Source organism: Mus caroli, unplaced genomic scaffold, assembly GCF_978045245.1.
Source record: "Mus caroli unplaced genomic scaffold, Mus_caroli_1 scaffold_16, whole genome shotgun sequence".
NCBI lineage: Eukaryota > Metazoa > Chordata > Mammalia > Rodentia > Muridae > Mus > Mus caroli.
Window position 1 is genome coordinate 61,404,070 of NW_028227271.1, and position 27,784 is coordinate 61,431,853.

Sequence of the window (27,784 nt, forward strand, 5' to 3'; positions counted from 1 at the left end):
TAAAGTTATATCAAGTGCTTGTTTAATTTATTGGTGTTTCTAATCGATAATGAAGAAACTTTGAAAGTTTAGTTTTGGATTCCCTTCAAGTTTTGTGTTTATCTTAAATTTAAATGTATATTTTTAAGATCTGGAGATGAAAATGTTTTATTTTTCTAATGCTAATAAAGTTTAAATGTTTGTTTCTCCAGGGTGAGGATATATGCTTATATTTCTAAGTGAGTAAAGTGGGAACTTGTTTTTTCTTAAATATATTTTTTGACAACTTCATATATGACCACTGCATTTAAATCACTTTTCCCCCTCCCTCTCTACACTTTAACTACAAAGGAATCTGTTTTCCCAAGTTCATGATATTTTCTTTAATTATTTTTCCATATACATTCACACATGCATATACACCTATGTGTATATTAGCTATATATGTGTGTGTTTGTGTGTGTGTGTGTGTGTGTGTGTTTAGGGTTGATCTCTTGGAATTGGCAAACCTATGTGGGATTTTTTTTCCTGGAGGCAGTTTTCTTGCCCCCCTCTCAGCAGCCATTGACCTATACCTCTTACTAGATTTGGGACCATGTGCAATCTCTTGTGTGCACTGATATGTCAACTGGTGTAACTTTGCTGGTCTTATAAAGGCAGCCATATTATTGAAAGTTCATCAGTGCATTTTCTCTGACATATGCAGCAGACATGATCCATCAGCAGGCATCTTTGGTCTCTGCCTCTCAGAATAGTTCTTCCCCCTCTTTCATGATTTTCCCTGAGCCTTATGTGTAGGGGTTCCCTTGCACATGTATCAGTTTGGATTTCTCACTCCACAGTCTGTAGTTTTCATAGTTTGACCAGGGGATATCTCTGTAATAGTCTTGAGCTGTTGCAAAAAGAAGCTTCTCTGATAAGGGGTGAGAGCTACAAGTATCTGTGGGAATAAAGATAAGTATTTAGAAAACAGAAATTATATTGGTGTAGAAACTGGGCAGTAGCAGGTTCTCCTCTTGGGTATATGATCTGAAACATCTTTCTTTGCATGATGGTATATAGACCAAATGTCTAATCATATTCATATTCAAACATTTTTGTTTTCTGTTTTTCTGTTACAGCTAGTTATGTATCAAATCCCATTTGCAAGGGTTGTTTGTCTTGTTCGAAGGACAATGGGTGCAGCCGATGTCAACAGAAGCTGTTCTTTTTCCTTCGAAGAGAAGGAATGCGCCAGTATGGAGAGTGCCTGCATTCCTGCCCATCAGGGTATTATGGACACCGAGCCCCAGATATGAACAGATGTGCACGTAAGTATTTGACTTTTGTCCATCCTATTTTACTTGATATGAAATTTATATAATGTGCTAAGTTATTATGGAAAAACATATATGTAACAATCTGTAGATATACTTTAAAGCCTTCAAAAATGAATATGGTAGGATAAGAGAACGTTTATAATTTGTATTTTCTGTAGGTATATCATAAGCTAGACACGTTCTTTCAGTAATTTAGATTAACCATTTCTCATTATGTTAATCTAAAAATGCTTGCTAGATAGAACTTTATAAGGAGAAATTACTACTTGCAAACTAACCAGCTATCCCCTCCAAATGATTTTACTATGCATGGAAAATCTTCTTTGATATAATCTTATTTTTACAGTTCTTTTCCCTTTCTTTTTCCTGCTTTTGTTAGATCTACAAATATATATATTATATTTGTAATACATGTGTGTATGTATGTATATGTATATATATACACACACATATGTATATATGTAAATATATATGCATATACACATATACACACATATATGTATACATATATATATATGAATGAAACACCAAGCACTATTACTGGTAAAGATGTAATTAGGGTGTTTAGGTTTTTGGTTTCTATTTTGTTTTGCTTTGTTTTTTGTTTTGCTTTTGTTTTGTTTTGACAAAGCATTCTAGTCAAGTAACAGAATAAATAGTTTGTACCAGTAGTCAAGATAGAAATAGTAGGCTTAGATGAAGTTTGGATTTACCTTTATTTCATGAAATTGGATCATTTGAGAGACGTAACTTACAAGTATCAATAACTTGGTTGAATTTCCAAGTATACCTTACATCTTTAAGACTTATGATTTGGCCCATGCACAGGACAGTTGGTCCACCTGGAAACAATTTTCTGTTCTTACTGGCTCAGATGACCTCTAGTGCAATTTGAGTATCTTATTGTCCTGTGCAATTTTTACCTGCGTACTTTTCAGTGTACAAAATCATAAAGATAGAAGTGGATAGCTTGAAGCATTTACTCTAAAATCTTGAGCTATTGTGATATGAATTGTGTGTATGGGCAACAGTCTGGCTGTACAGTAACCAACCCAACCTGGGATATTAGTTAGTGAACAATGATGCTATTAGTAATCATTTGAGGGTATGGGCCACAATTCAGGATATTCTTGGACAAGTTTGTTTGAACAGTTATCTCTGTAGGAGTTCCTGTTGAACCAGCACTTGACTTCAGAACTCAAGGCAAGAATTGACATGTTCCATTGACCCTTTTCCTAAGAAATGGAGTGTAATGATTGTACGTTGGGTTTTGGAAAATAATATTACATATGAGAAGGGACTTGCTATGGTTTTACTTTTTTAAGTGAATGCAATCAGTGCTGGAGATTACTGACCTAGAAGAAATCATTACTTATGTGGTTCAAGTGGGAAGTGCTTATTAGCAAAACTATAAAACAGAGTGAGAGTAGAGAAATAATTTGTTGTTCGTGACATCAGATTATTATGGTTCCTCCATGCTATTATCTTGTTTTCAGTCTTTGCCTGTATTATACTGTTTTATATAGCATCTAGAAGATGGCAATAATTTAAACTATAATACTGATAATAGAGAATTGGAGATTATAGCTACTTTTCACTGAGATTATTACTTGACCATAGATAAATAAGCTTTAAGCAACAGGAGTAATGTAAATGAAACCTGACTTTTCATAGTGCTGTTTTGTGATATAGTAAAGATGCAAGTATAAAGTGGTTATCTTCCAAAGGAACACTTTGCTCTATTTGCTGGCTGAAGTTGGCTTCTTGGGATGTACATTGTGAGGTCTGTAAAATTCATAAATGCTCATGAAAATAGTCACTGGATTAGCCTATTGAAGTATGCTGTGAGCATACTCACAGATAATAAAAGCTTCTATTGTCCCTGGTACTTTAGGTGATGTTTCCATCATACTTTTTCTTCCTCACTTAGCAAATTCATTTACCTGGAAGCACCATTTTAAAATTGTTGCATATTCCCCTATTTAGAAATCTTAGAAATGAATCTTAATAAAATACAAATGCAATGATCAAAAGCAAATCATTTCCCAAAGATACTCAAAGTTAACATCTTGGGTTCAGCCCTCAAGAGTGTGTTTCTCTCCATGGTTTTGTCCTCCATCCTTACAAGTATGTCATATTTTAATGTATTTTAGCTTAATGAGTTATGGCTCTTTCTATGCTATTCCGCATAGCCGTACATATATTTCTGCATCTGATATGCAACATTTAGCTAATCACCCATCACAAACTTACTTTCAGACTTTAAGAATTACAAGTACTTTGAGGGATAATTATTTATAAATGCTTCTTTTTTCCATTTACAAATATACTCTTGTATATTTGTCTGATTCATCTTTTAACATGTACTTTTAATTATAGTACCTATTTTAATATCTTTAGGTACATATTACCCAGGTCCTCTGGAAGTTTATATAATGTATACACAAGTGTCCGTTCATATCTCAACCAAAAGGAGAGATTTTTTCCTTTTCCCTACCTAGATGTTAATGAAAAAAGTGTATAGAGTAGTATTTTTGTTTTAATGGTTTTTTTCAAATGAAGCTATGCATTTTTTTTTTTTTTTTTAGTATGAGTGCTGGTATTTAGTATATTTTTCCAGAAATCTCCCTTCTTTTTTCTACCTGCAAAATTGTCTTACAAATTTTAAAGAAATTAAATGAAATATCAAATTCAAAACAAACTTGACGAATAGTGAATACAGATCTGTCTCAAAGAGAAATGACACATGTAACCATGGGACTCAACAAGAATGTCAACAGGCACAATCACAGGCTTCTTTTTTTTTTTTTTTTTGGTTTTTTTTTTTTTTTTAGCAGTTTAAATGAATTCTTTATTTTAATCTTTCCATTTTCTTTTCTTTTTTTTTTATTTTATTTTATTTATTTATTTATTTTTTTTTATTACATATTTTCCTCAATTACATTTCCAATACTATCCCAAAAGTCCCCCATAGCGCCCCCCACTTCCCTACCCACCCATTCCCATTCTTTTGGCCCTGGCATTCCCCTATATTGGGGCATATAAAGTTTGCAAGTCCAATGGGCCTCTCTTTCCATTGATGGCCGACTAGGCCATCTTTCGATACATATGCAGCTAGAGACAAGAGCTCCAGGGTTCTGGTTAGTACATTATGTTGTTCCAACAATAGGGTTGCAGATCCCTTTAGCTCCTTGGGTACTTTCTCTAGCTTCTCCATTGGGAGCCCTGTGATACATCCAATAGCTGACTGTGAACATCCACTCCTGTGTTTGCTAGGCCCCGGCATCATCTCACAAGAGACAGCTATATTTGGGTCCTTTCAGCAAAATCTTGCTAGTGTATGCAATGGTGTCAGCATTTAGAAGCTGATTATGGGACGAATCCCTGGATACAGCAGTCTCTAAATGGTCCATCCTTTCATCACAGCTACGAACTTTGTCTCTGTAACTCCTTCCCTGGGTGTTTTGTTCCCAATTCTAAGAAGGTGCACAGTGTCCACACTTTGGTCTTCATTCTTCTTGAGTTTCATACGTTTATCAAATTGTATCTTATATCTTGGGTATCCTAAGTTTTGGGCTAATATCCACTTATCAATGAATACATATTGTGTGAGTTCTTTTGTGATTGTGTTACTTCACTCAAGATGATGCCCTCCAGGTCCATCCATTTGGCTAGGAATTTCATAAATTCATTCTTTTTAATAGCTGAGTAGTACTCCATTGTGTAAATGTACCATAATTTCTGTATCCATTCCTCTGTTGAGGGACATCTGGGTTCTTTCCAGCTTCTGGCTATTATAAATAGGGCTGCTATGAACATAGTGGAGCATGTGTCCTTTTTACCGGTTGGGACATCTTCTGGATATATGCCCAGGAGAGGTATTGCTGGATCCTCCGGTAGTACTATGTCCAATTTTCTGAGGAACCGCCAGACTGATTTCCAGAGTGGTTGTACAAGCTTGCAATCCCACCAACAATGGAGGAGTGTTCCTCTTTCTCCACATCCTCGCCAGCATCTGCTGTCACCTGAATTTTTGATCTTAGCCATTCTGACTGGTGTGAGGTGAAATCTCAGGGTTGTTTTGATTTGCATTTCCCTGATGATTAAGGATGTTGAACATTTTTTCAGGTGCTTCTCTGCCATTCGGTATTCCTCAGGTGAGAATTCTTTGTTCAGTTCTGAGCCCCATTTTTTAATGGGGTTATTTGACTTTCTGGAGTCCACCTTCTTGAGTTCTTTATATATATTGCATATTAGTCCCTTATCGGATTTAGGATAGGTGAAGATCCTTTCCCAATCTGTTGGTGGTTTTTTTGTTTTATTGATGGTGTCTTTAGCCTTGCAGAAGCTTTGTAGTTTCATGAGGTCCCACTTGTCAATTCTCGATCTTACAGCACAAGCCATTACTGTTCTATTCAGGAATTTTTCCCCTGTGCCCATATCTTCAAGGCTTTTCCCCACTTTCTCCTCTATAAGTTTCAGTGTCTCTGGTTTTATGTGAAGTTCCTTGATCCACTTAGACTTGACCTTAGTACAAGGAGATAGGAATGGATCGATTCGCATTCTTCTACATGTTAACAACCAGTTGTGCCAGCACCATTTGTTGAAAATGCTGTCTTTCTTCCACTGGATGTTTTTAGCTCCCTTGTCGAAGATCAAGTGACCATAGGTGTGTGGGTTCATTTCTGGGTCTTCAATTCTATTCCATTGGTCTATTTGTCTGTCACTATACCAGTACCATGCAGTTTTTATCACAATTGCTCTGTAGTAGAGCTTTAGGTCCGGCATGGTGATTCCACCAGAGGTTCTTTTATCCTTGAGAAGAGTTTTTGCTATCCTAGGTTTTTTGTTATTCCAGATGAATTTGCAGATTGCACTTTCTAATTCGTTGAAGAATTGATTTGGAATTTTGATGGGGATTGCATTGAATCTGTAGATTGCTTTTGGCAAGATAGCCATTTTTACAATGTTGATCCTGCCAATCCATGAGCATGGGAGATCTTTCCATCTTCTGAGATCTTCTAGAATTTCTTTCTTCAGAGACTTGAAGTTTTTATTATACAGATCTTTCACTTCCTTAGTTAGAGTCACGCCAAGATATTTTATATTATTTGTGACTATTGAGAAGGGTGTTGTTTCCCTAATTTCTTTCTCAGCCTGTTTATTCTTTGTGTAGAGAAAGGCCATTGATTTGTTTGAGTTAATTTTATATCCAGCTACTTCACCGAAGCTGTTTATCAGGCTTAGGAGTTCTCTGGTGGAATTTTTAGGGTCCCTTATATATACTATCATATCATCTGCAAAAAGTGATATTTTGACTTCATCTTTTCCAATTTGTATCCCTTTGATCTCCTTTTGTTGTCGAATTGCTCTGGCTAGGACTTCAAGTACAATGTTGAATAGGTATGGAGAAAGTGGACAGCCTTGTCTAGTCCCTGATTTTAGAGGGATTGCTTCAAGCTTCTCACCATTTACTTTGATGTTGGCTACTGGTTTGCTGTAGATTGCTTTTATCATGTTTAGGTATGGGCTTTGAATTCCTGATCTTTCCAAGACTTTTATCATGAATGGGTGTTGGATCTTGTCAAATGCTTTTTCCGCATCTAACGAGATGACCATGTGGTTTTTGTCTTTGAGTTTGTTTATATACTGGATTACGTTGATGGATTTCCGTATATTGAACCATCCCTGCATCCCTGGGATGAAACCTACTTGGTCAGGATGGATGATTGTTTTGATGTGTTCTTGGATTCGGTTAGCAAGAACTTTATTGAGGATTTTTGCATCAATATTCATAAGGGATATTGGTCTGAAGTTTTCTATCTTTGTTGTGTCTTTTTGTGGTTTAGGTATCAGAGTAATTGTGGCTTCATAGAATGAGTTGGGTAGAGTACCTTCTGTTTCTATTTTGTGGAATAGTTTGTGAAGAACTGGGATTAGATCTTCTTTGAAGGTCTGATAGAACTCTGCACTAAACCCATCTGGTCCTGGGCTTTTTTTAGTTGGGAGACTATTAATGACTGCTTCTATTTCTTTGGGGGATATAGGGCTGTTTAGATCATTAACCTGATCTTGATTCAACTTTGGTACCTGGTATCTGTCTAGGAACTTCTCCATTTCATCCAGGTTCTCCATTTTTGTTGAGTATAGCCTTTGGTAGAAGGATCTGATGGTGTTTTGGATGTCTTCAGGATCTGTTGTTATGTCTCCTTTTTCATTTCTGATTTTGTTAATTAGGATGCTTTCCCTGTGCCCTCTAGTGAGTCTGGCTAAGGGTTTATCTATCTTGTTGATTTTCTCAAAGAACCAGCTCCTTGATTGGTTGATTCTTTGAATAGTTTTTCTTGTTTCCACTTGGTTGATTTCACCCCTGAGTTTGATTATTTCCTGCCGTCTACTCCTCTTGGGTGAATTTGCTTCCTTTTGTTCTAGTGCTTTTAGGTGTGTTGTCAAGCTGCTAATGTGTGCTCTCTCTAGTTTCCTTTTGGAGGCACTCAGAGCTATGAGTTTTCCTCTTAGAAATGCTTTCATTGCGTCCCATAAGTTTGGGTATGTTGTGGCTTCATTTTCATTGAACTCTAAAAAGTCCTTAATTTCTTTCTTTATTCCTTCCTTGACCAAGGTATCATTGAGAAGAGTGTTGTTCAGTTTCCACGTGAAGGTTGGCTTTCTATTATTTATTCTGTTATTGAAGATCAGCCTTAGTCCATGGTGATCTGATAGGATGCATGGGACAATTTCAATATTTTTATATCTGTTGAGGCCTGCTTTATGACCAATTATGTGGTCAATTTTGGAGAAGGTACCATGAGGTGCTGAGAAGAAGGTATATCCTTTTGTTTTAGGATAGAATGTTCTGTAGATATCTGCCAGATCCATTTGATTCATAACTTCTGTTAGTTTCACTGTGTCCCTGTTTAGTTTCTGTTTCCATGATCTGTCCATTGGTGAAAGTGGTGTGTTGAAGTCTCCCACTATTATTGTATGAGGTGCAATGTGTGCTTTGAGCTTTACTAAAGTTTCTTTAATGAATGTGGCTGCCTTTGTATTTGGAGCATAGATATTCAGGATTGATAGTTCCTCTTGGAGGATTTTACCTTTGATGAGTATGAAGTGTCCCTCCCTGTCTTTTTTATTGACTTTGGGTTGGAAGTCAATCTTATCAGATATTAGAATGGCTACTCCAGCTTGTTTCTTTATGCCATTTGCTTGGAAAATTGTTTTCCAGCCTTTCATTCTGAGGTAGTGTCTATCCTTTTCTCTGAGATGAGTTTCCTGTAAGCAGCAAAATGTTGGGTCTTGTTTGTGTAGCCAGTTTGTTAGTCTATGTCTTTTTATCGGGGAGTTGAGTCCATTGATATTAAGAGATATTAAGGAAAAGTAATTGTTGTTTCCTGTTATTTTTGTTGTTAAAGTTGGCATTTTGTTCTTGTGGCTGTCTTCTTTTAGGTTTGTTGAGGGATTACCTTCTTGTTGTTTCTAGGGCGTGGTTCCTGTCCTTGTATTGGTTTTTTTCTGTTATTATCCTTTGAAGGGCTGGATTCGTGGAGAGATAATGTGTGAATTTGGTTTTGTCGTGGAATACTTTGGTTTCTCCATCTATGTTAATTGAGAATTTGGCTGGGTATAGTAGCCTGGGCTGGAATTTGTGTTCTTTTAGTGTCTGTATAACATCCGTCCAGGATCTTCTGGCTTTCATAGTCTCTGGTGAAAAATCTGGTGTAATTCTGATAGGCTTGCCTTTATATGTTACTTGGCCTTTTTCTCTTACTGCTTTTAGTATTCTATCTTTATTTAGAGCATTTGTTGCTCTGATTATAATGTGTCGGGAGGTATTTCTTTTCTGGTCCAGTCTATTTGGAATTCTGTAGGCTTCTTGTATGTTCATGGGCATCTCTTTCTTTAGATTTGGGAAGTTTTCTTCTATAATTTTGTTGAAGATGTTTGCTGGTCCTTTGAGTTGAAAATCTTCATTCTCATCCACTCCTATTATCCGTAGGTTTGGTCTTCTCATTGCGTCCTGTATTTCTTGGATGTTTTGAGTTAGGATCTTTTTGCATTTTACATTTTCCTTGATTGTTGTGCCGATGTTCTCTATGGAATCTTCTGCACCTGAGATTCTCTCTTCCATCTCTTGTATTCTGTTGCTGATGCTCGTATCTATGGTTCCAGATTTCTTTCCTAGGGTTTCTATCTCCAGTGTTGCCTCATTTTGGGTTTTCTTTATTGTGTCTACTTCCCTTTTTAGGTCTAGTATGGTTTTGTTCATTTCCATCATCTGTTTGGATGTGTTTTCCTGTTTTTCTGTAAGGACTTCTACCTGTTTGATTATGTTATCGTGTTTTTCTTTAAGGATTTGTAACTCTTTAGCAGTGTTCTCCTGAAATTCTTTAAGGGATTTTTGTGCTTCCTCTTTATTGTCTTCTGCCTGTTTAGCAGTGTTCTCCTGCATTTCTTTAAGTGTGTTATTAACGTCCTTCTTGAAGTCCTCTATCATCATCAGGAGATATGCTTTTAAATCCGTGTCTAACTTTTCCGGTGTGTTGTGGTGCCCTGGACTGGGCGAAGTGGGGGTGCTGGGTTCTGATGATGGTGGGTGGTCTTGGTTTCTGTTAGTAAGATTATTACGTTTACCTTTCGCCATCTGGTAATCTCTGGGGTTAGTTGTTATCGTTGTCACTGTTTAAAGATTGGAGCAGAAGCTGTGTTCCACTCACCAGCAGTATCTAAATCCTGCGGCGGGGGTCGTGGGTAGCTGATGGTACCCTGGTGCTGGTCCAGCCGGAAGAGGCCTGTGGTCCTACTCAGGCCGTTTTTCTGCTTCCCTATCTAATGCAGTCTCTGGTCCCGCGTGCAATTGGATTGGAGCAGAAGCTGTGTTCCACTCTCCAGAAGTCTTAAGATCCTGTGGTGGGTGTTGTGGGTAGCTGGTGAGTGTCAGCTGACCCTGCGCCCCAGCTGTCCAGGTGCTTTTCTGACCGGAAGAGGGTTGTGGCCCTATGTAGGCTGGATTTCTCTCTCCCCAACCAGAGCAGTCTCAGGTCCCGTGTGATTGGACTGGAGCAGAAGCTGTGTTCCACTCACCAGCAGTCCCAAAATCCTGCGGCGGGGGTTGTGGGTAGCTGGCGGGTGTCAGGCAACCCTGCGCTCCTGCTACCCCAGCACTGATCCGGCTGGATGAGGCCTGTGGCCCTACTCAGACCGGTTTCTGCTTCCCTAACTAATGCAGTCTCAGGTCCCGCGCAATTGGATTGGAGCAGAAGCTGTGTTCCATTCACCAGCAGTCCCAAAATCCTGTGGCGGGGGTCGTGGGTAGCTGGCGGGTGTCAGGCAACCCTGCGCTCCCGCTACCCCGGCACTGATCCGGCTGGATGAGGCCTGTGGCCCTACTCAGGCCGGTTTCTGCTTCCCTAACTAATGCAGTCTCAGGTCCCGCGCAATTGGATTGGAGCAGAAGCTGTGTTCCACTCACCAGCAGTCCCAAAATCCTGCGGCGGGGGTCGTGGGTAGCTGGTGGGTGTCAGGCAACCCTGCGCTCCCGCTACCCCGGCACTGATCCGGCCGGATGAGGCCTGTGGCCCTACTCAGGCCGGTTTCTGCTTCCCTAACTAATGCAGTCTCAGGTCCCGCGCAATTGGATTCTTTTTTTTGGTTTTTGTTTTTGTTTTGTTTTTTTTTTTGTTTTTTTGTTTTTCGAGACAGGGTTTCTCTGTATAGCCCTGGCTGTCCTGGAACTCACTTTGTAGACCAGGCTGGCCTCGAACTCAGAAATCCACCTGCCTCTTCTTATTCATTATTCTTTCTTCCTAACCATCATCCTAATTTATAAGCAGCACACAGCTGTATCAATGTTAAAAATTTCTCATTTTGTTAAATCCAAAGATAATCAAGTTGATTGTATGCCACAGAAACACTGCTTGTTGTTTAGCTTCTGTCCTTGGTCAACATCTCTATTACATACATTTTTCTCAATTGTCTAAAATATAGTGCAAGCAGAATGTCTATTTACATTAGCTGGATGAAGTTACCTAAACTGGTTAACATACCCTTTCCAAAATTTAGGGGTTGAGTGTAGCAATGAAGGAACTATTATATTTGAAGATTATGGGTGTTTTTTATATTGTTAGAATTGAGTATTATAAATAGAAAATGAAAATATTGAGAAATCTGTCACAAATAAAATATAAGCGCTTAGGTACAGGTTAACTCTATAGTGAGAAGTTATTCTGGGTTGATTGATTCAGACTGCAGTATAATAGGATTGTTTTAGATAGGGTTTTCAGGTAGCGCAGGATAGCCTGGAACTCAATGTTGTAGGTTTTTTTAAATTAATTATTTATCTACATTCCAGACACTGTCTGCCTCATGGTCCCTTCTCCCACAGTTCTTCACATTCCCCCACCCCTTTGCCTCTCAGAGGGTACTATCACTTGAGATTTTGATCTTAGCCATTCTGACTGGTATAAGATGGAATCTCAGAGTTATTTTTGTATGCATTCCCCTGATGACTAAGAACTTAAACATTTAAGTGCTTCTTTGCCATTCAAGATTCCTCTCTTGAGGATACTATTTAGCCCTGTATCCCCCTTTAAAATTGAATTATTTGTGTTTTTGGTGTCTAACTTCTTGAGTTCTTCATAAATTTTGGATAAAACCACTCTGTCAGATGTAGGGGTGGTGAAAATCCTTTCCCAATCTGTGGGGTGCCATTTTGTTCCATTGCTTTACTGAAGCTTTTCAGTTTCATGAGGTCCCATTTATCATTTGTTGATATTAGAGCCTGAACCATTGGTATTCTGCTTAAGAAGTTGTCTCCTGTACCAAGTAGTTCAAGGTTGTTCCCCACTTTCTTATATGAGATTTTGTGTATCCAGTTTTATGTTGAGATCTTTGACCCACTTAGACGTCAGTTTTGTGCAGGCTGGTAGATATGGATCTATCTGCATTTTCTACATGCAGACTGACAGACCAGCACCATTTGTTGAATATGCTTTTTTCCCCCATTAAATAGTTTTGCCAAAAGTAAAGTGCCCATCGGTGTGTGTGTTTATTTCTGGGACTTGATCAACCTTGATCAACTTGTCTGTTCCATTGCCAATGCCATGCAGTTTTATCACTATTACTTGGTAGTATAGTGTGCGGTCAGGGATGGTGATACCTCCATTTTTTATTGTTTATTGTTCAGTATTGATTTTACTGTCATGAGGTTTTTTGTTTTTTTTCCATATGAAGTTTGAGAATTTCCCTGCCAAGGTCTGTAAAGAATTGTATTGAAATTTTGATGGAAGTTGCATTGAATATGTAGATGGACATTTTCATCATGTTAATCCTACCTACTCATGATCATAGGAGATATTTCCATCTTCTGATATCTTCCGTAATTTATTTCTTTAGCGAGTTAAAGTTATTGTCATATAGGCCTTTCACTTTCTTTGTCAGAGTTAAACCAAGATATTTTATAGTATTTGGGACTATTTTAAAGGGTGGTTTTTCTCTACTTTCTTTCTTGGCCAGTATATCATTTGTCCAAAGGAGGGCTATGGATTTCTTTGAGTTAATTTTGTATCCAGCCACTTTGCTGAAGGTGTTTATCAGCTGTAGGAGTTCTCTGGTAGTAATTTGGGGTTACTTATGTATACTATCATATCATCCACAAATAGTGATACTTTATGACTTCTTCCTTTCCAATTTGATCTCCTTTAGTTTTCTTATTGCTTTAGCTAGAACGTCAAGTGCTACATTGAATAGAGAGGAAGAAAGTGATCAGCCTAGTCTTGTTTTAGTGGAATTACTTTAAGTTTCTCTCCATTTAGTTTGACAGTGGCTATTGGCTTGCTGTTACTTTTAAATGTCAGCTCACCACAACCTAGAATCAGCTGAGAAGGCAGTGTCAATTTAGAAATTATTTATATCACCCATGGGCATGTCTGTGGAGGACTTTTCCAATCATTTATTAATCTGGGAAGACCTAGCCCATAGAAGGTAGAACCATTATATATATCAGGCAGAACAAACCTAGATAAGAGAAGAAACACCTTAGCAGACAGCATTGATGCATTTATTTCTCTGTTCTTGACTCTGGATGTCATGTGATTTTTCTGCTTGAATCTCATCTTAACTTCCCTGCAGGATGGACAGTAACCTTGAATTGTAAGCCAAATAAACCCTTCCCTTATATAGTTACTTTTTATAGCAATTTTTTTGTATATAAATCCCTTTGCTGGGTTCATTACCCACCTCAGTGCTTTACATTCCCAAATGAAAGATACCCCCCCCTACACACACACAGCCTTTATATTTTGATATATCTTAAACAGAGCAACAGCCAGGCCACTTCCTAACCTAATGTGTTTTATCCACCTCCCACCAATAATCCTGAGTTATTACTTACAAAATTATATATTCTGTCTTGGCTGCCCTGGACCCAGAGGGCTGCACAACTGGGCCGCACTCCTTCACATGCTGGCTATGCCTGCCTGTCCTCCACTATTCTCAAGCATGGCATCTTTTCTCACCTTTTCCTTCTCCCAGCATGGTAGATCATCTTCCTCTTCCTTTGCTCCCAAGCCTGGGGAAAATCTCAAGTCATGCCTTTGTCTGCACTGCCCAGTCATTGGCTGCTGGCATCTTTATTTACCAATCAGAACCAACTTCATGCAGGATCCCTCAATGTTTTACATGAGGATGTGCAAACAATTGTAGAGACCCAAATCAACATAATAATACAAGCAGCATTAGGCCAAACCAACTACAACTATTGTCTGAATATTTTATCCCAGCTCAAAAGTGAAACTGGAACTTTTGTTTTCTGTTTTGAGTTATAATTATATAATCATTGCTTAAAATAATTAAATCATATAAAAAAGTTTAGTCTTGAAAGATCAAAGTAGTCCTCCTACTAGGTATGGTTGAACAACATTAGTTATGTCATTGTGATGGAAGGCATTATGGCTAAGGCATCAATAATCTAGTGGGCTGTGTCAGGGTTTGATTTAGTTATTTGCTCATTTGTTTGGAGACAGCATTTCTCCACAGAGCCCTGACTGGTCTCAAGTTTTGTAGTTCTCTTGCCTCAGCCTTCTGATTGCTGGCACTATAGCATTCATTAATATATGTGGCATCATCAGAGTTTTTATTAGCTATTTCCTTCAAGGGTCTTCACCTGTATACCTACACTTGCAATGTGAGTGCTGCAACAGAACTTGGTACATTTTCTTTGACCACAGCAACATTCCTTTTAAAAGGCTTATACCACCTTGTACTCTGTGCTTTGAAAAGTAAAGCATTGCTGGACATGTTTTTGTTTTTGTTTTTTTCTGTTTTTTTTTTTTTTTTCTAGAGAGAATTTCTCTGTAGACCTGTCTGCCCTAGAATTTACTTTGTCCACCAGGTTAGCCTCAAACTCAGAAGATCTACGGGCTTCTGCCTCCCAAATGCTGGAATTAAAGTTATGCACCACTATGCCTGGTCCCATGTTGTGGCTACTTTTGTGTTCCAATAGAGTTGAATAGTTTCAACAGAGACCTTATGGTCTATATTCTATAACATATACCCTAAAGCTCTGTATACTTGCTGTAAGCCTGTGTGGAGTGTGAAGGAATTAAGAGATTCTTTTTGTATCCATTGGGCAGAGGTCAGGTGGAGGATGAGATGTGCAATAGAAGACACTTGTATTTTCCTTTTAGCTGGGCAGATAAAATTGCCTTTTCCAACATTCCAATTGGACACTTTCCAGTGGGGACTCAGGTCTGAAGTTTATTACACTGTTCTGGATTCACCTTAAGATGATGGGGTGACAAGTTACCAAACTAGGAAAAGCACAAAGAGTGACCAAGATGATGAAATGGCTGCTGGCAAGAATTGAAAATCTGATATGAAATATTAATTTGCCTTATAATTCAAATTTTCTTCTTGTCGATTTGACTTTGAGGTTGTTGTCTTTCTCCCATCTTCCTTAAATGGAAACACAAATCCCTTTAGAGCCTGGCATTGCATTCCCCAAGGACATGTTCTTTCATTCCATCTGTTTGGAATGCAATTTCAAGAGAAGCAGCCAATATCTTTATCTGACTACTTAGTTTTATATCGGATTGGATGTTTCTTTGTTTTTTTTGTGAGTAGAAAAGATACCATTTTTAAAATAGTGTAGAGGTGATATCAGTAATGTAAATCACAAATTTGAATTTGGTGCTTACATACACAAAATAAAGTTTAAAGACTTAAAAATGAGTCTGTGGAAAAAAAACCCTGTTTGACAGCATATGTATTTCTAGGAATCAAAATAAAGTATGCCTAGCACGGGGAGGCATGCCTTTCACAAGAGGCAGAGGCAGGATTATGAGTGTTAGATCAACCTTGGCAACATAGTACGAGACTGTGTCAAAGAGGAGTACTATGGAAGATACAAGGTAGACTTGTACACCGATCCCAAAAGCAACCTATTTCTGGGCTGAGTTCATTCACCTAACTTGATTATACTTTGACGTTAAAGTTTACCTAAGCCAGGGCTTTACTGTATAAGAGAATTAAGTTAGGCGTCTCCTTCCTCTCTAGTGAAGAGTGTAGGGATATAAAGGTTTCTTCTTGTCCATCTTTCCCTTACCTCTAAGTTGCTTTGAGTCCTTGTATCTAATACTCAAAGTAGATGACTTTCTACCAAAGGGGTGTGTGTGTGTGTGTGTGTGTGTGTGTATGTGTGTATATATGTGTGTGTGTGTGTGTGTGTATATATATATATATATATGTATATATATATACATATGTATATACACATATATATCTGTATATACATATATATATGTATATATATATGTGTGTGTGTGTATATAGTGTGTGTGTGTGCATGCATATATGTCTCTGTGTGTTTGTGACTGGGTGTACATGTAGTTTCAGAGAGCTAAACTTCTGATAAGACAACTCTAGAGAAAACCATCAGGACCCTCTTAATTCTTGATGCTCATCAAGTACAAGTAACCATCAGTCCTCAATACCTATTCTTTTTCTGCTGCCTTTTCTTTTCCTGAGGTTATCATCACATTAAATGCCCTGTGTCTTCTACTACATGCTGGGATGACTGTACTTGATAACAACTGGCTGATTACTTCACATCAGCACCTCATTTCAGAGTGGAGAGACACTACTTTCTGAAGGCATCTAGTCCCCAAGTCACAGCTGTATCAGTCAAAGACCACCCAGTCTCCAGGAATTCCTAGAGATTTCTCTGCTCAGTATAGGGTAAAAGTGAATAGAAGTTAAAGGAATGACTTATTCAGAAAGCAGCAACATTAGACTTTCAGAAATATTTTTACTTAGTAACCATCGACAGCAACATAAACTGAAGAGTCTCAAAGTTGCATATTTTTAGACATCTCCAATAATTTCAAATGCTACTGTGTAACACTCCTTCTCCAAACTGGCAAAAGATTATAAATATCCCTCAGTAAAAAAATTAAGTTACCAAAAATACATATTTCTAATATGTTAGTACATTAATTCACCACAATATGAATTGATAAAAACTACAACCTAAAAGCTAAATTCACTTTTTTTTTACTTTTTTTTCTTTTTTCTTTCTTCTTTTTTGCTATAGAGTTTAGCTACACACTGCTCCTCAGGAGATTTAGTGCATTTCAGACTAAAGAAAATAAAGGGCAGTACTCACATTTTCATATTTAGAGCTCAACTACTTGTAGGACAATGTAGAGAATCAGCACTACTAAGTTAATAGACATCCCTGCTGAAGTCTGGGGAAAACTCAGTAGAATCAGTTCAAGTCAAAATACCCATTACTAGTAAGCACATTAATATGAATGTGGTCCAATTATCTTGAGTAAAGAATAGTTAGGACACCTGGATCTGAGGCACAACTATGACTTTGATGAGATAACTGGCTATTCCAGGTGTACTGTGGTAAGCAAGACCTGAGGATAGATCCTTTAGTAGTACTCTTACAGGACAGTGGACAACTTGGTAAGATTAAGATTCTCTTTGCCTTAATGCCCCTAAATCTTCTCTTACTGAGAGAACATATTTGTCATTCCAGTACTGAAAAGATTAAGACAGAAGGACTGCCATGAGCTCAAGACCCAACTGGGCTTCATAGAAAGATTGTATGTCAGGGGGGGGGAGGGGAAGGAGGAAGGGGAATGGGGAAAGGGGATGGAGGAGTTGGGGGAGGGAACTAAGGGAGGGGAAAGAGGAAGGGAGAAAGGGGAGTGATGGAGGGGGAAGAGGGAGAGGTGAGAGGGAGGGGGAGGAGAGGAGACGAAGGGAATAAACAAATGAACTTACTAACTGGAACAAGATAATGGAAGGGATGTCTTTCAAAATACTTCATATAGAAAAATAACTTTCATTAATACATAGTTAATCATTAATGCAATGAAGATATAAATGAATATGTGACAAGCAAAAATAAATGACAAGCATATTTAAAGACTACTCTCTGTAAGAAACATTAGTTTTACTATTGCTGCTGTCATTTGTTGCACATATGCGCACAGGCACACACAGCTTTCTAGTATTAAGTAGTCACATTATTATTCAATTGCTTGTCTAAGTGTCTTTCTTGAGGTTACTCATCCATCAGGTCTCCTAGCCTTTGAGGGTTTCTATCTGTCTAAATGAGGAAACAAAGTAGCCATTATATTTTGGCCAGTTTGCTCTTGTGCTCAGGTATCAGTAGATACTAGACTCTATGCCACTTCAACTCCCTAACCTTGAACCCAATTTTAATCTTAATAACTTTAATTGTTAGTCAAGTATTTAAAAGCCACATAAAATGTGGACAACTTACGTTCTTAAACCACAGCTTCTGAACAAGCATCCCCAGCTCGGAACTGTTCCCCAGTAAGACCACTCTTCCCCACGTCTCTTACAGGCCACTTGTGTTTCCTCTGTTGCTTCCACAACTCTACATTTTCAAGGCTGTTTGTTTCTAGGATAGGGAGTTTCCAGCGACCTGGAAAGGGGATAACATTTGAAATGTAAATAAAGAAAATATACAATAAAAGAAAAAAAAAGTTGTGTGGATTCTCAGTAATTCACATGTTGGCTGTTTTGATAAAATAAATATCAAGTGCCTCAAAGGGGAAAAACAAGATGTACTAAGTGAGAGCAGCCCAGCATCCACAGTATATATTACCCACGGGACTGTGATACCACCCTCTCAATCTCAGTGGTTTTCAGGTAGTTTCTAGTTTTTCCTGTATGATTTACTTCTCTATAGCTAGAGAGGATGGGTTGTTTGAGTTTTTTTATTTTTTCATATCAATGTTCTGTACAGAGTACATGCTAATGATCTCCTACTTAGTATTCAGATAGTTAAGAAATTAAGATTTTAAATGGCATTCATGATTGTTTACTTGGCAAGAGCTAAAATTCCACTCAATATCAAGTACAGTGCTAGAGATGGTGAATTCATAAATGTAAACAAATAAAAACTTAAAGACAGAACAGCAATGGACCCTTGATCTCAGTCTGTATAGAAGCCAACATGCACGTTTCTACTATGTATTCTGTTATTGTTTGATACTGTGTTAGTGCCACGTGGCTGTGGCCCATCACTTTGGCATTGGCATCCCTGGGATAGGGGAATGAGTGTTAAGGAACCATGTTCTTAGGGTCTGGCAGCATTTTCGGCACATACCAGGTTCTTGGGGAATGCTTGGTATGAACTAGACTACAGTATAATTTGAAAACTGTTACTTTAGAGACTGTATGGTGTGGTGTTGGGAGGACAGGCGAGGGGGCTGCCCAGCATGCTTTTCTGTTTCTTGGCTAGGATAAGCCCTTGTGGCCAAATGACAGCCCTGTCAGCCTATGTTTGGCCACAGTTTCACTTGGACAGTAATTGTACTTAAACCAATATTGGCAGTCCTCACTTGGTGGATTGCATTTTTGAGGAGGCACTGTAATGAAGAAGCATGGAAGTTGGCTAAAGGGGGTTCTTACATTTCTGAACAAGGACTTTAAACACATACTTTTACAGCAAAAGCCTATGCTTAGTAAATTTTGATATACCTATTACATAGTATAAATTTTTCAAAGGTTAAACCAACTTCTGCATTTCCCATTGGCCTTTAAATGGTGTTTAACCCATTACATTTATGTGTTACAAAGAGGTTTCCTGAAACACCTACAAGAAATAGTTAGCACATTGACCCTTCTGATGGAGTGAGCCTGGGATGCCTTTAGGAGAGAAAGAAAATTTCTATATGTTCTTAAAAGCTTTTTTTGTAATGTTTTAAAATTTTATTTAAAATGACTTTTGTGGGGTCTGCAACCCTATAGGTGGAACAACGATATGAACTAACCAGTACCCCCAGAGCTTGTGTCTCTAGCTGCATATGTATCAGAAGATGGCCTAGTCAGCCATCATTGGGAAGAGAGGCCCATTGGTCTTGCAAACTTTATATGCCCCAGTACAGGGGAATGCCAGGGCTAAGAAGTGGGAGTGGGTGGGTAGAGTAGTGGGGGGAGGGTATGGGGGACTTTTGGGATAGCATTGGAAATGTAAATGAGGAAAATACCTAATAAAAAAATTTAAAAAATGACTTTTGTATGGAAAGAAAGAATTAGTAAAACGTAGTTTTTAAAGGAGGGTAACAAGCTTATGTGGTTCTGGGGAGATGGCTCCTGGCTGAATGTAAGTCAGTGAGGACCCCAAAGGGATCATGCTCCCACTCAGAAGTATTGCCTCTTGGAGACCTGGCCGGATTGGGAGGGGGCACCTGGGGCTGCTGAAAAAGGTTTTCACTGGCTGCAGGACATCAGGGTGGAGTTTCTGGGGGAAAGTGGCTTGCACATTGCTAGTTCACAAGGCCTTTGGTTTAGCGCTACATGCTAAGTCTTTGGTATAAACTGTGAATCCATAGAATCCAGGAGGGCCAGCCCAACTCTATATATGTTCATTCAGCATCAGTCATAGCATTTAAAGAATGCTTCACTGCATAGATAATATTTTCAGGTGTGTTTTTCATATAACGGAAGGGTTAAGTGTTATAGAACATTAGGAAACAAGACCTGGCAAGGAAAGATGAAACAACCATAGAGTTAGTTTGAAGGTTAAAGCAGGTTTGGCAAAATTAAAGCTCTAGCTTTGTGTTCCCAAATCTAGAAAGGACTGAGACATGATCTAAAATGTTATTTGTTTTTCCTTGTTGATATCAAAAGGGCTATTTCATAGTGTTTAATATAAAGGCTTTTTTTTTTTGTAAACCCAGGTAGCTTATTAAACTGTATATTTTAAGTAATTGTTTCTGTTATTTTCATTATATTAGTAAATTTCACTTACAAAGGTTTCACTTACTTTAAGGACACATAGCGCTTTTTGACACTTCATAACTCTACTGCCCTTCCCTCGTATTAACTCCCCTATGTACTTTTCATGCACATATGCATGTGTACCCTGGTACATATGTCTTTGTTGTCTCACGTTACATATAACTTGTAGCCTGCCTTTTTATTCCAGTTCACAATAGGCCATTTGCACTTACTCTGAATCATTTGTTCGTAATTCCCAGTGTGCTTTTTTTTTTAATGGTTATAGTATTCTACTATCAATATATCAAATGTATCAAATTTGAGAGTACATAATTAAGCTTTCTCCAGCAAGATTTATGCCTGAAATAATCCCAAGGGACTGTACTGAGAATGACAGGCATTTGAGAAATTCTGCATTCGTGAAGTGGTATCAAGCAAGGAATGGGAAAGGGGAGCTTTATGTAACAATAAAGGCCAGTAAAAGGACTTTGTAAAATGAATTGCAAATGTTTGTTGCTATAACTTTTTGGCCAAAAGCCCTAATGGTGCAGACCATATTTAAAAGCAAAATCAGTCCTTGTAGATAATGGCTAATTGATGAAGTGTGGAACCCTTGCTTTTAAAACAAGGTATATATTTACAATTATATATGTCCATCACTCTGTTCTGTTTTGTCCTTTGAAAAAGGACATTTTTTTTTTACCATGTCTTGGATAATAATTTGTAACAGTAAAGACTTCTTGCCTCTTCAAAAACTGTAGCAAGAAACCTAACAATTTGTGGACATACTGGTCATGTAGTTTGACCATGACTGAGAGGCCTCGGACCAGCTGTAGGCCTCTGTTTATTAAAGTTACAGCATTTGAGGCTACAAATAAATCTTTTATAGGGTAGCAAGCTATACTTCTATACCCACTATTTTCTTCCCCCAGCAAAGAGGCAATGTCATAATATAATGCTATACCTATGGAGACTTGGTGGTCCTGTTCCTGATTTGCTGGTGTTTAGGTGTTTTGTGGTCATTTAATGTGCAGATATGTATAGACTCAAAAAGGAAAGGCAGATAGCTGCCATTTTGTCTTTATGGCTTAGAAATTACCATTATGTAATCTATTTTATTCAACATTTTAGCCTTTTTCTAATTTCTGGATTTATTTTTTTTTCATGTTTGAAAATTTAAGGACACTGTGATTTATTTCAGTTAAATTTTCTACCCCAATTATCTCTTGGTATGTAGGAAATGTATGACTTAAGTCTTTGGAGAATTCTGATGCAATGAATATAGTGCTGGAATAGTATTCTTGGAAAAGAATGGGTGTGGTGCTATTGAACTTGCATATTCTTTGGATACTGGTGATCACCACCAGTTAAATCTGTTAGAAATAATAATTGACTACAGACTGTTGAAACCATGGCCTTTCAGTTAACCAGCCTGCCACGCCTCTCCTGTTCTCTCCAGAAAGCACACATTGCTACCTGTGCCTGATACCTAGGTCTGGCCCAGAATTCACTGGCTCTGCCAGAAGATCTGATTTAGAATTCAAATCTACTAATTGCTTTCTTTAAACACCTCATTGGAGCATTCTGTCTTTTGGTTGCAAATGCACAGTACTAATTACCTGTTACTTCTATCTTCATATTATGTGTCAGTGGGTGTATACGTTATTGCAAATCTTTATAATAATCTTGAAAGGTTTGGTGCTCTCTATATGAGAAGATGCCAAAGTCTGTAGAGGCAAGTGGCTATTCAAAGTTGCAGAGCTCGTAGGACAAACCTAGTGTTTCAGACCTGTTCTTGTGGGAATGCAGTCTCTGTTTCACAAGCTGTTACTAGCAGCCATTCAAGAAAGGAGACTGGGTTTAGGGAAAGCCCAGTCATAAACAAAGCATCCAATACTCCCTGTGTGACTGACTTTTTAGTGCCTGGGATCCTCATTTACAAATTGTGGGTTCCACTCAATGGGAAAGAGTAAGTGGAAATATATATGTAAAGGCCTTGGCACAGTGATGTCTCCACAAAAATGATCTTTTCTTTGCCCATGTGTCACATCATTCTCTGAACAAAAAGGAAGAGAGCATTGACATGTGCTTTAGGTAACATACCAGGCATTTAAATATACTTTGAAATTTGATATTTTCCCGACTATCTGACAAGAGTTCCCATTCTGTTTTCTACTGTAAGACTTTGAAAGGCAGAGCAGATATCAGTCTTAGAAATGGTGTAACTTGTAGTCAGAGAATATTCTATATAATCACCTGCTTTAATCCCATTTCAACTCGCAAACATTTCTGGAGTTTCCTGCTGTCTCAAGCCCTTTGCTGGCACTCTGACCTAGCTTATTAATATGGTAAGCTGTTGGGAGAGTTAGGGATGGATTAGAATGCTATGACATAAATAAATCAGAGTATGTACAAGTATTTCTCTGATCATTAACATTTTGCTTGAGGTAACCAATGCATAACTATTTTTTTTCTCTTTAACATTGTTTGTAGGATGCAGAATAGAAAACTGTGATTCTTGCTTTAGCAAAGACTTTTGTACGAAGTGCAAAGTAGGCTTTTATTTGCATAGAGGCCGCTGCTTTGATGAGTGTCCAGATGGTTTCGCATCGTTAGATGAGACTATGGAATGTGTAGGTGAGTAATTCTTAATTCAACTTTCAAATTCAAAATTTCATTGCAATTTTTTATGCCTGTTTCTGCAAATACTCATATTGGATAAAGTCAACCTAAAAGTAAATGGGTTCTGTTGTTCATTAGAACTAAAAGGGTTTTTGTTTGCTGATTTTGAATATTTTAGGCATCACGATGATGGATAGCTTTGTTTCAACATTTGGTAGTTATGTATTTGCCAAGTTAGGCTACTTAAGGGCTGATAACGTTTATCATCTGTAATATATCCATTTCTTATTAAGTTATTAGTACTGTTAGAGAAAAACATTTTATTTAGTAGAATAATAAAACGTCCCAGCAGTGTCATGCCAGCCATCCTATAATCTTAGCCATGCAAGCAAATGAACCATGGACCTTCTTGCTAAGCCATCTGTGTAAAAAAACTTAAGTTGAAAGAATACCTTTGTGCTGAAATGTATTTTCTTGATGACTGACCACATTTTACAAAATTTATTAAAGTGAGTTTGCTATTAACTGAGTTTTAGATCTATAGAATGCATACTTTAATATACATAGTGGTGTGAAAAAATAATCATACATTTTACAGGCTTCATATGAACTCACATAAAGTCTTGCTTTTGTACCAAGTGCAAAGTAGGCTTTTATTTGCATAGAGGCTACTGATTGATGAATGTTTATAAAATACCGTGTGTGTGCCAGTGATTAACAGGTAAATTTGCCAAATACATTGATTGATTCTAAACTCTAATTTCATGTCCATCTCCCTCAAATTTTACTAGGTACATTATATACCGGATTTGATGTGCAATAATCATCAATTATACTTCCCATTTCTTTTTTAAACTATTTTATTTATTATTATATGTAAGTATTTAGACACACCAGAAGAGAGTGTCATATCTCACTATGGGTTGTTGTGAGCCACCATGTGGTTGCTGGGATTTGAACCCAGGACCTTCGGAAGAGCAGTCAGTGCTCTTATCCACTGAGCCATCTAACTGCCCCCTACTTCCCATTTCTTAAAAGGAGAGATTTTAAAATGGAACGTGACAATTTTTCACTGTAGAAATGTTGCTGAAATATTTTGCAAACTATTGTGGAGGAAAATTTACTTAAGAGTGTGGTTTGGAAAGAAATGTGTTGTAATTGTATTTATATGTGTTAGTACATGCAGATTATCACTCAACTAAAAATGAGAGAGCCACTAAAGCATATATTCTGAGTGTTGTTTTAGCTTTTAATAAGAGACACACCTGTTAGAAATTGTGAATGGAAATGTGCATAATATTTCATGACAATCCTGTGCATTGGCCTATATATCAATTTTAGGTGGGTTCGAAAAATTACAGAATTGGCCCTGGTGCCTACTGAGTTTGAAAATGCCGTGTGTTAAGTGTAGACTCCAGGCTGGGGTCCTCATGTACACACAGGGGCAGCTTTGCAAGTCTGTTAGGAGTCTCAGCTCTGCACGCTCTCCTCCCACCTCCACCACTACTCCATAATCTTATAAAAAGGGACAATAAACATTGCCCATGCCTAGGAATTTATATTATACAGCATAGATATAGAGGTTTTGAAATATATCAGCATACTTGTTAACAAATAGATAGATTATGCAGAATCAGAAATGCATGCGGCACACACACAAGCACATACACACACGCACGCACACACACACCTCCTTGCCTACCTTCTAGAACTTAAAACAAACACAGTTATAGATTTGGAGTAGGGCATGGGAAATTAGCCTGTCAGCTTCTATCTTCTGTCATGGCATGCAGAGAGCCTGTTCTGTTTTAGGTTTTGTCTGTTTAGAGATCATCTTCTAGAGATGATACAGTTTTGCATCTAGGCCTTACCAGCAGTATTCCTTTGAAAACAGGACAGATGGAAAGCACGAGGCCTTTAATTGCTTACTAGGAATTTGTTTGTCTTAACTGTCAATGCTCTGTGACTTAAACAACTGTAGTTCCAGAAAGATGAGTGTAGATCCTACAGAATACATAACCTGCTATTTGATATTTGTGGTGGAGGTGATGGATAAAGTCTAATGAAAAGTGGACACCCAACTGCCATCTGTGTTTGTATCTTTTAAATCTTTATCAGAAGGTTGTGAAGTTGGTCCTTGGAGCGAATGGGGAACGTGTAGCAGAAACAACCGCACGTGTGGATTTAAATGGGGTCTGGAAACCAGAACACGGCAGATTGTTAAAAAGCCAGCAAAAGACACAATACCATGTCCGACCATTGCGGAGTCCAGGAGATGCAAGATGGCCATGAGGCACTGTCCAGGAGGTGGGTCTAAACAGTTATGCTCATGTGCTGCCTGCTTTCTGAAATTTTCCTTCCTCCCTCCTTCTCCCAGTAAATGCTATTTATTCATGATGGAAACCTGATACTAACATTGGAGATGAGATAAAAATCCTACCTTTTTTTTTTAAAGAAACAAATGCTTAAGTTGTGATTTATATACAGTGAACATTTTATTTGCTGTTTTAATAGGTTTTACATAGCTTGAAGGAGTATCTATATGCTTTCAAAAATGAGATTTCTAAAAGTGTGGGTTGTGTGTATGTGTCTCTCTGTGTGTATGTGTATGTGTGTCTCTCTCTCTCTCTCTCTCTCTCTCTCTCTGTGTTTTCAAATGTGCCATAATAAAGGTTCGTATGAAGTTGGGCCTTTGCGGATGGTGCTCAGAAGAAGGAGCCAACGTTCAGTTGAGAAGAGTTTAGATTCAAAAGTTTATAGAATCTGTAAAATTATCTGCATCATTACTAGTTGAAGATGACAACTTAAAATAAACTTATCCAAACACTGGGAGGAAAAAACCCTGCCTTAATGTTACCACAATTATCCCTGTCTCTTTGTTTTGATAATAATTTGTAGCAAACAGCTACTGGTATGTGTGTGCTTAACTCTTTGTAATAATTATATTGATTTGCAGTCATTATTCTATAATAGCTGGATTAGGGTCATTTGGAAATTAGGAGAGGAGTACCTAGCAAGGTGTTGGACAACACAGAACCAGGAGATCAAAATGCAATTCTTGTGTATATGCGTATATGGGTTGTGAATACATGTGTGTTTGTGACATGTATGTGTACATGTGTGTGAATGTGGAGGCCAGATGGCAACATTAGGCATCTCCCTTTATTGTTTTCAACCTTTTAAAGGCATGGCTCCATACTGACCTGGAACTCACTAATTTGGCTAGACTGTTTGGCCAGCAAGGCCCTAGGACCCTCTGTCTCTATGCACTTTCTGCAAGGCTAGAGTTACCTGACTTGTATGTAGATGCTGGGTAGACGAACTTTGCTCTTCATAACGGTCCAGCAAGCATATTACTGACTGAGCCATGCAGCATATTCATATGGAATTTTCACAATGTTAGTGTGCTTTGTAAAGCAGTAATCACTTGTTGACACTTTCTGTACCACTGGCCAAAGCCATATTGCCACAGATCCAACCGAGGTGTATTTTGTTTTGTTTTGTTTTCAAATGTACAAATTTTTAAAAAGCACAAAACAAAACAAAAGGAAAGTTGTTTTTGGAAAAGTGCCTTTAAAATACTCCAAACTTTGGATTGCCCTCTTCCCCCCTCACCCACTGTTGGTGAGTGACTTCTCAACCTTTTCACTCAAGCCCAACCAAAGACCACAGAGCTGCCTACAGTGAGTTTCTAGCCACACTCTGCTGCCTCATAGAGACTGTCCATGATCCATGGAGAAAGACGAGACTGAAGTCTGGACGACTCCAGCTGCCCTCTGAGGACGATTAGATCCAGATTCAGAAGCTCCGGGGGAGGAGCCAGCTTTTCCTCTTGAATTAGTCTTGCTTTTCCTTACTGGGCCTTTGAAACAAAGTTTTTTTGGGTCTGCTTTTCACTAACAAGGATGGTTTTGTTCACTTAAAGTGGGTATTTTTCAGTCAAAATATAAGAAAATATTTTCTTACAAAACTAATAAGCCATGTCTTGGATAGCTGAGAGCATTTAACCTACAACCTTTCGCCTAAAAGCAAAGCTGATGTATTCAGGTATGGAAAAGAAAGACTTTCCTTGTTGTGTATTGTTTATATAACTTTCCCCTCCCCCCACTCCTTTTCAGGCAACATGGTCCTGCAATTGTGGTTTACATTAATAGCAAAAATTAAACTGAAAATATTCTGGTAACAAACATGCTTATGTGTAATAAGAGCCCTGATACCACTCTACCCTTTGCAGCCTTTTATTTTTCTGGCCTTAGTCATGATTGAGAGTTTTCTAGAGAACGGATAGGTTGTTAACCATAATGTTTATTACATTTGCATTATTTGTGCCACCAACAGTTACCATTTTAATGGAATATGATTGACTCCACTGATAAATTGTGCCACAAAAAAATGGCTGAAGACTGATTTGCTCTTTTTTTTCCCCTTTCAAACAAGTGAATCAGAGATAGATTCTAGCTTAAACTTTATGTACGTTTTAACCATATTTTTTCCATTAAGCACTGTTCTAATCTCTGTAACTATCTAATTTTCAGTTACTAACATGATTTGTTTTTTGTCTAGATGTCAAATAACAAACACTCATGTCTTTATAATAGGGT

General features: G+C 37.9%; 1 protein-coding gene across 4 annotated transcripts in view; it reads left to right on the forward strand.

The window, feature by feature from the left end:
- Positions 1–27,784, forward strand: part of Rspo2 (R-spondin 2) — a 152,512-nt gene that overhangs the window by 73,159 nt on the left and 51,569 nt on the right. For 3 of the 4 annotated variants that reach the window (XM_021184053.3, XM_029469447.2, XM_021184055.3), the window contains 3 exons: positions 1,101–1,289; positions 23,055–23,198; positions 25,302–25,490. In XM_021184053.3, coding sequence (XP_021039712.1) covers positions 1,101–1,289; positions 23,055–23,198; positions 25,302–25,490 — 522 coding nt within the window. The remainder of the gene's footprint in view (positions 1–1,100; positions 1,290–23,054; positions 23,199–25,301; positions 25,491–27,784) is intronic. The other variant, XM_029469448.2, reaches the window with a different exon arrangement.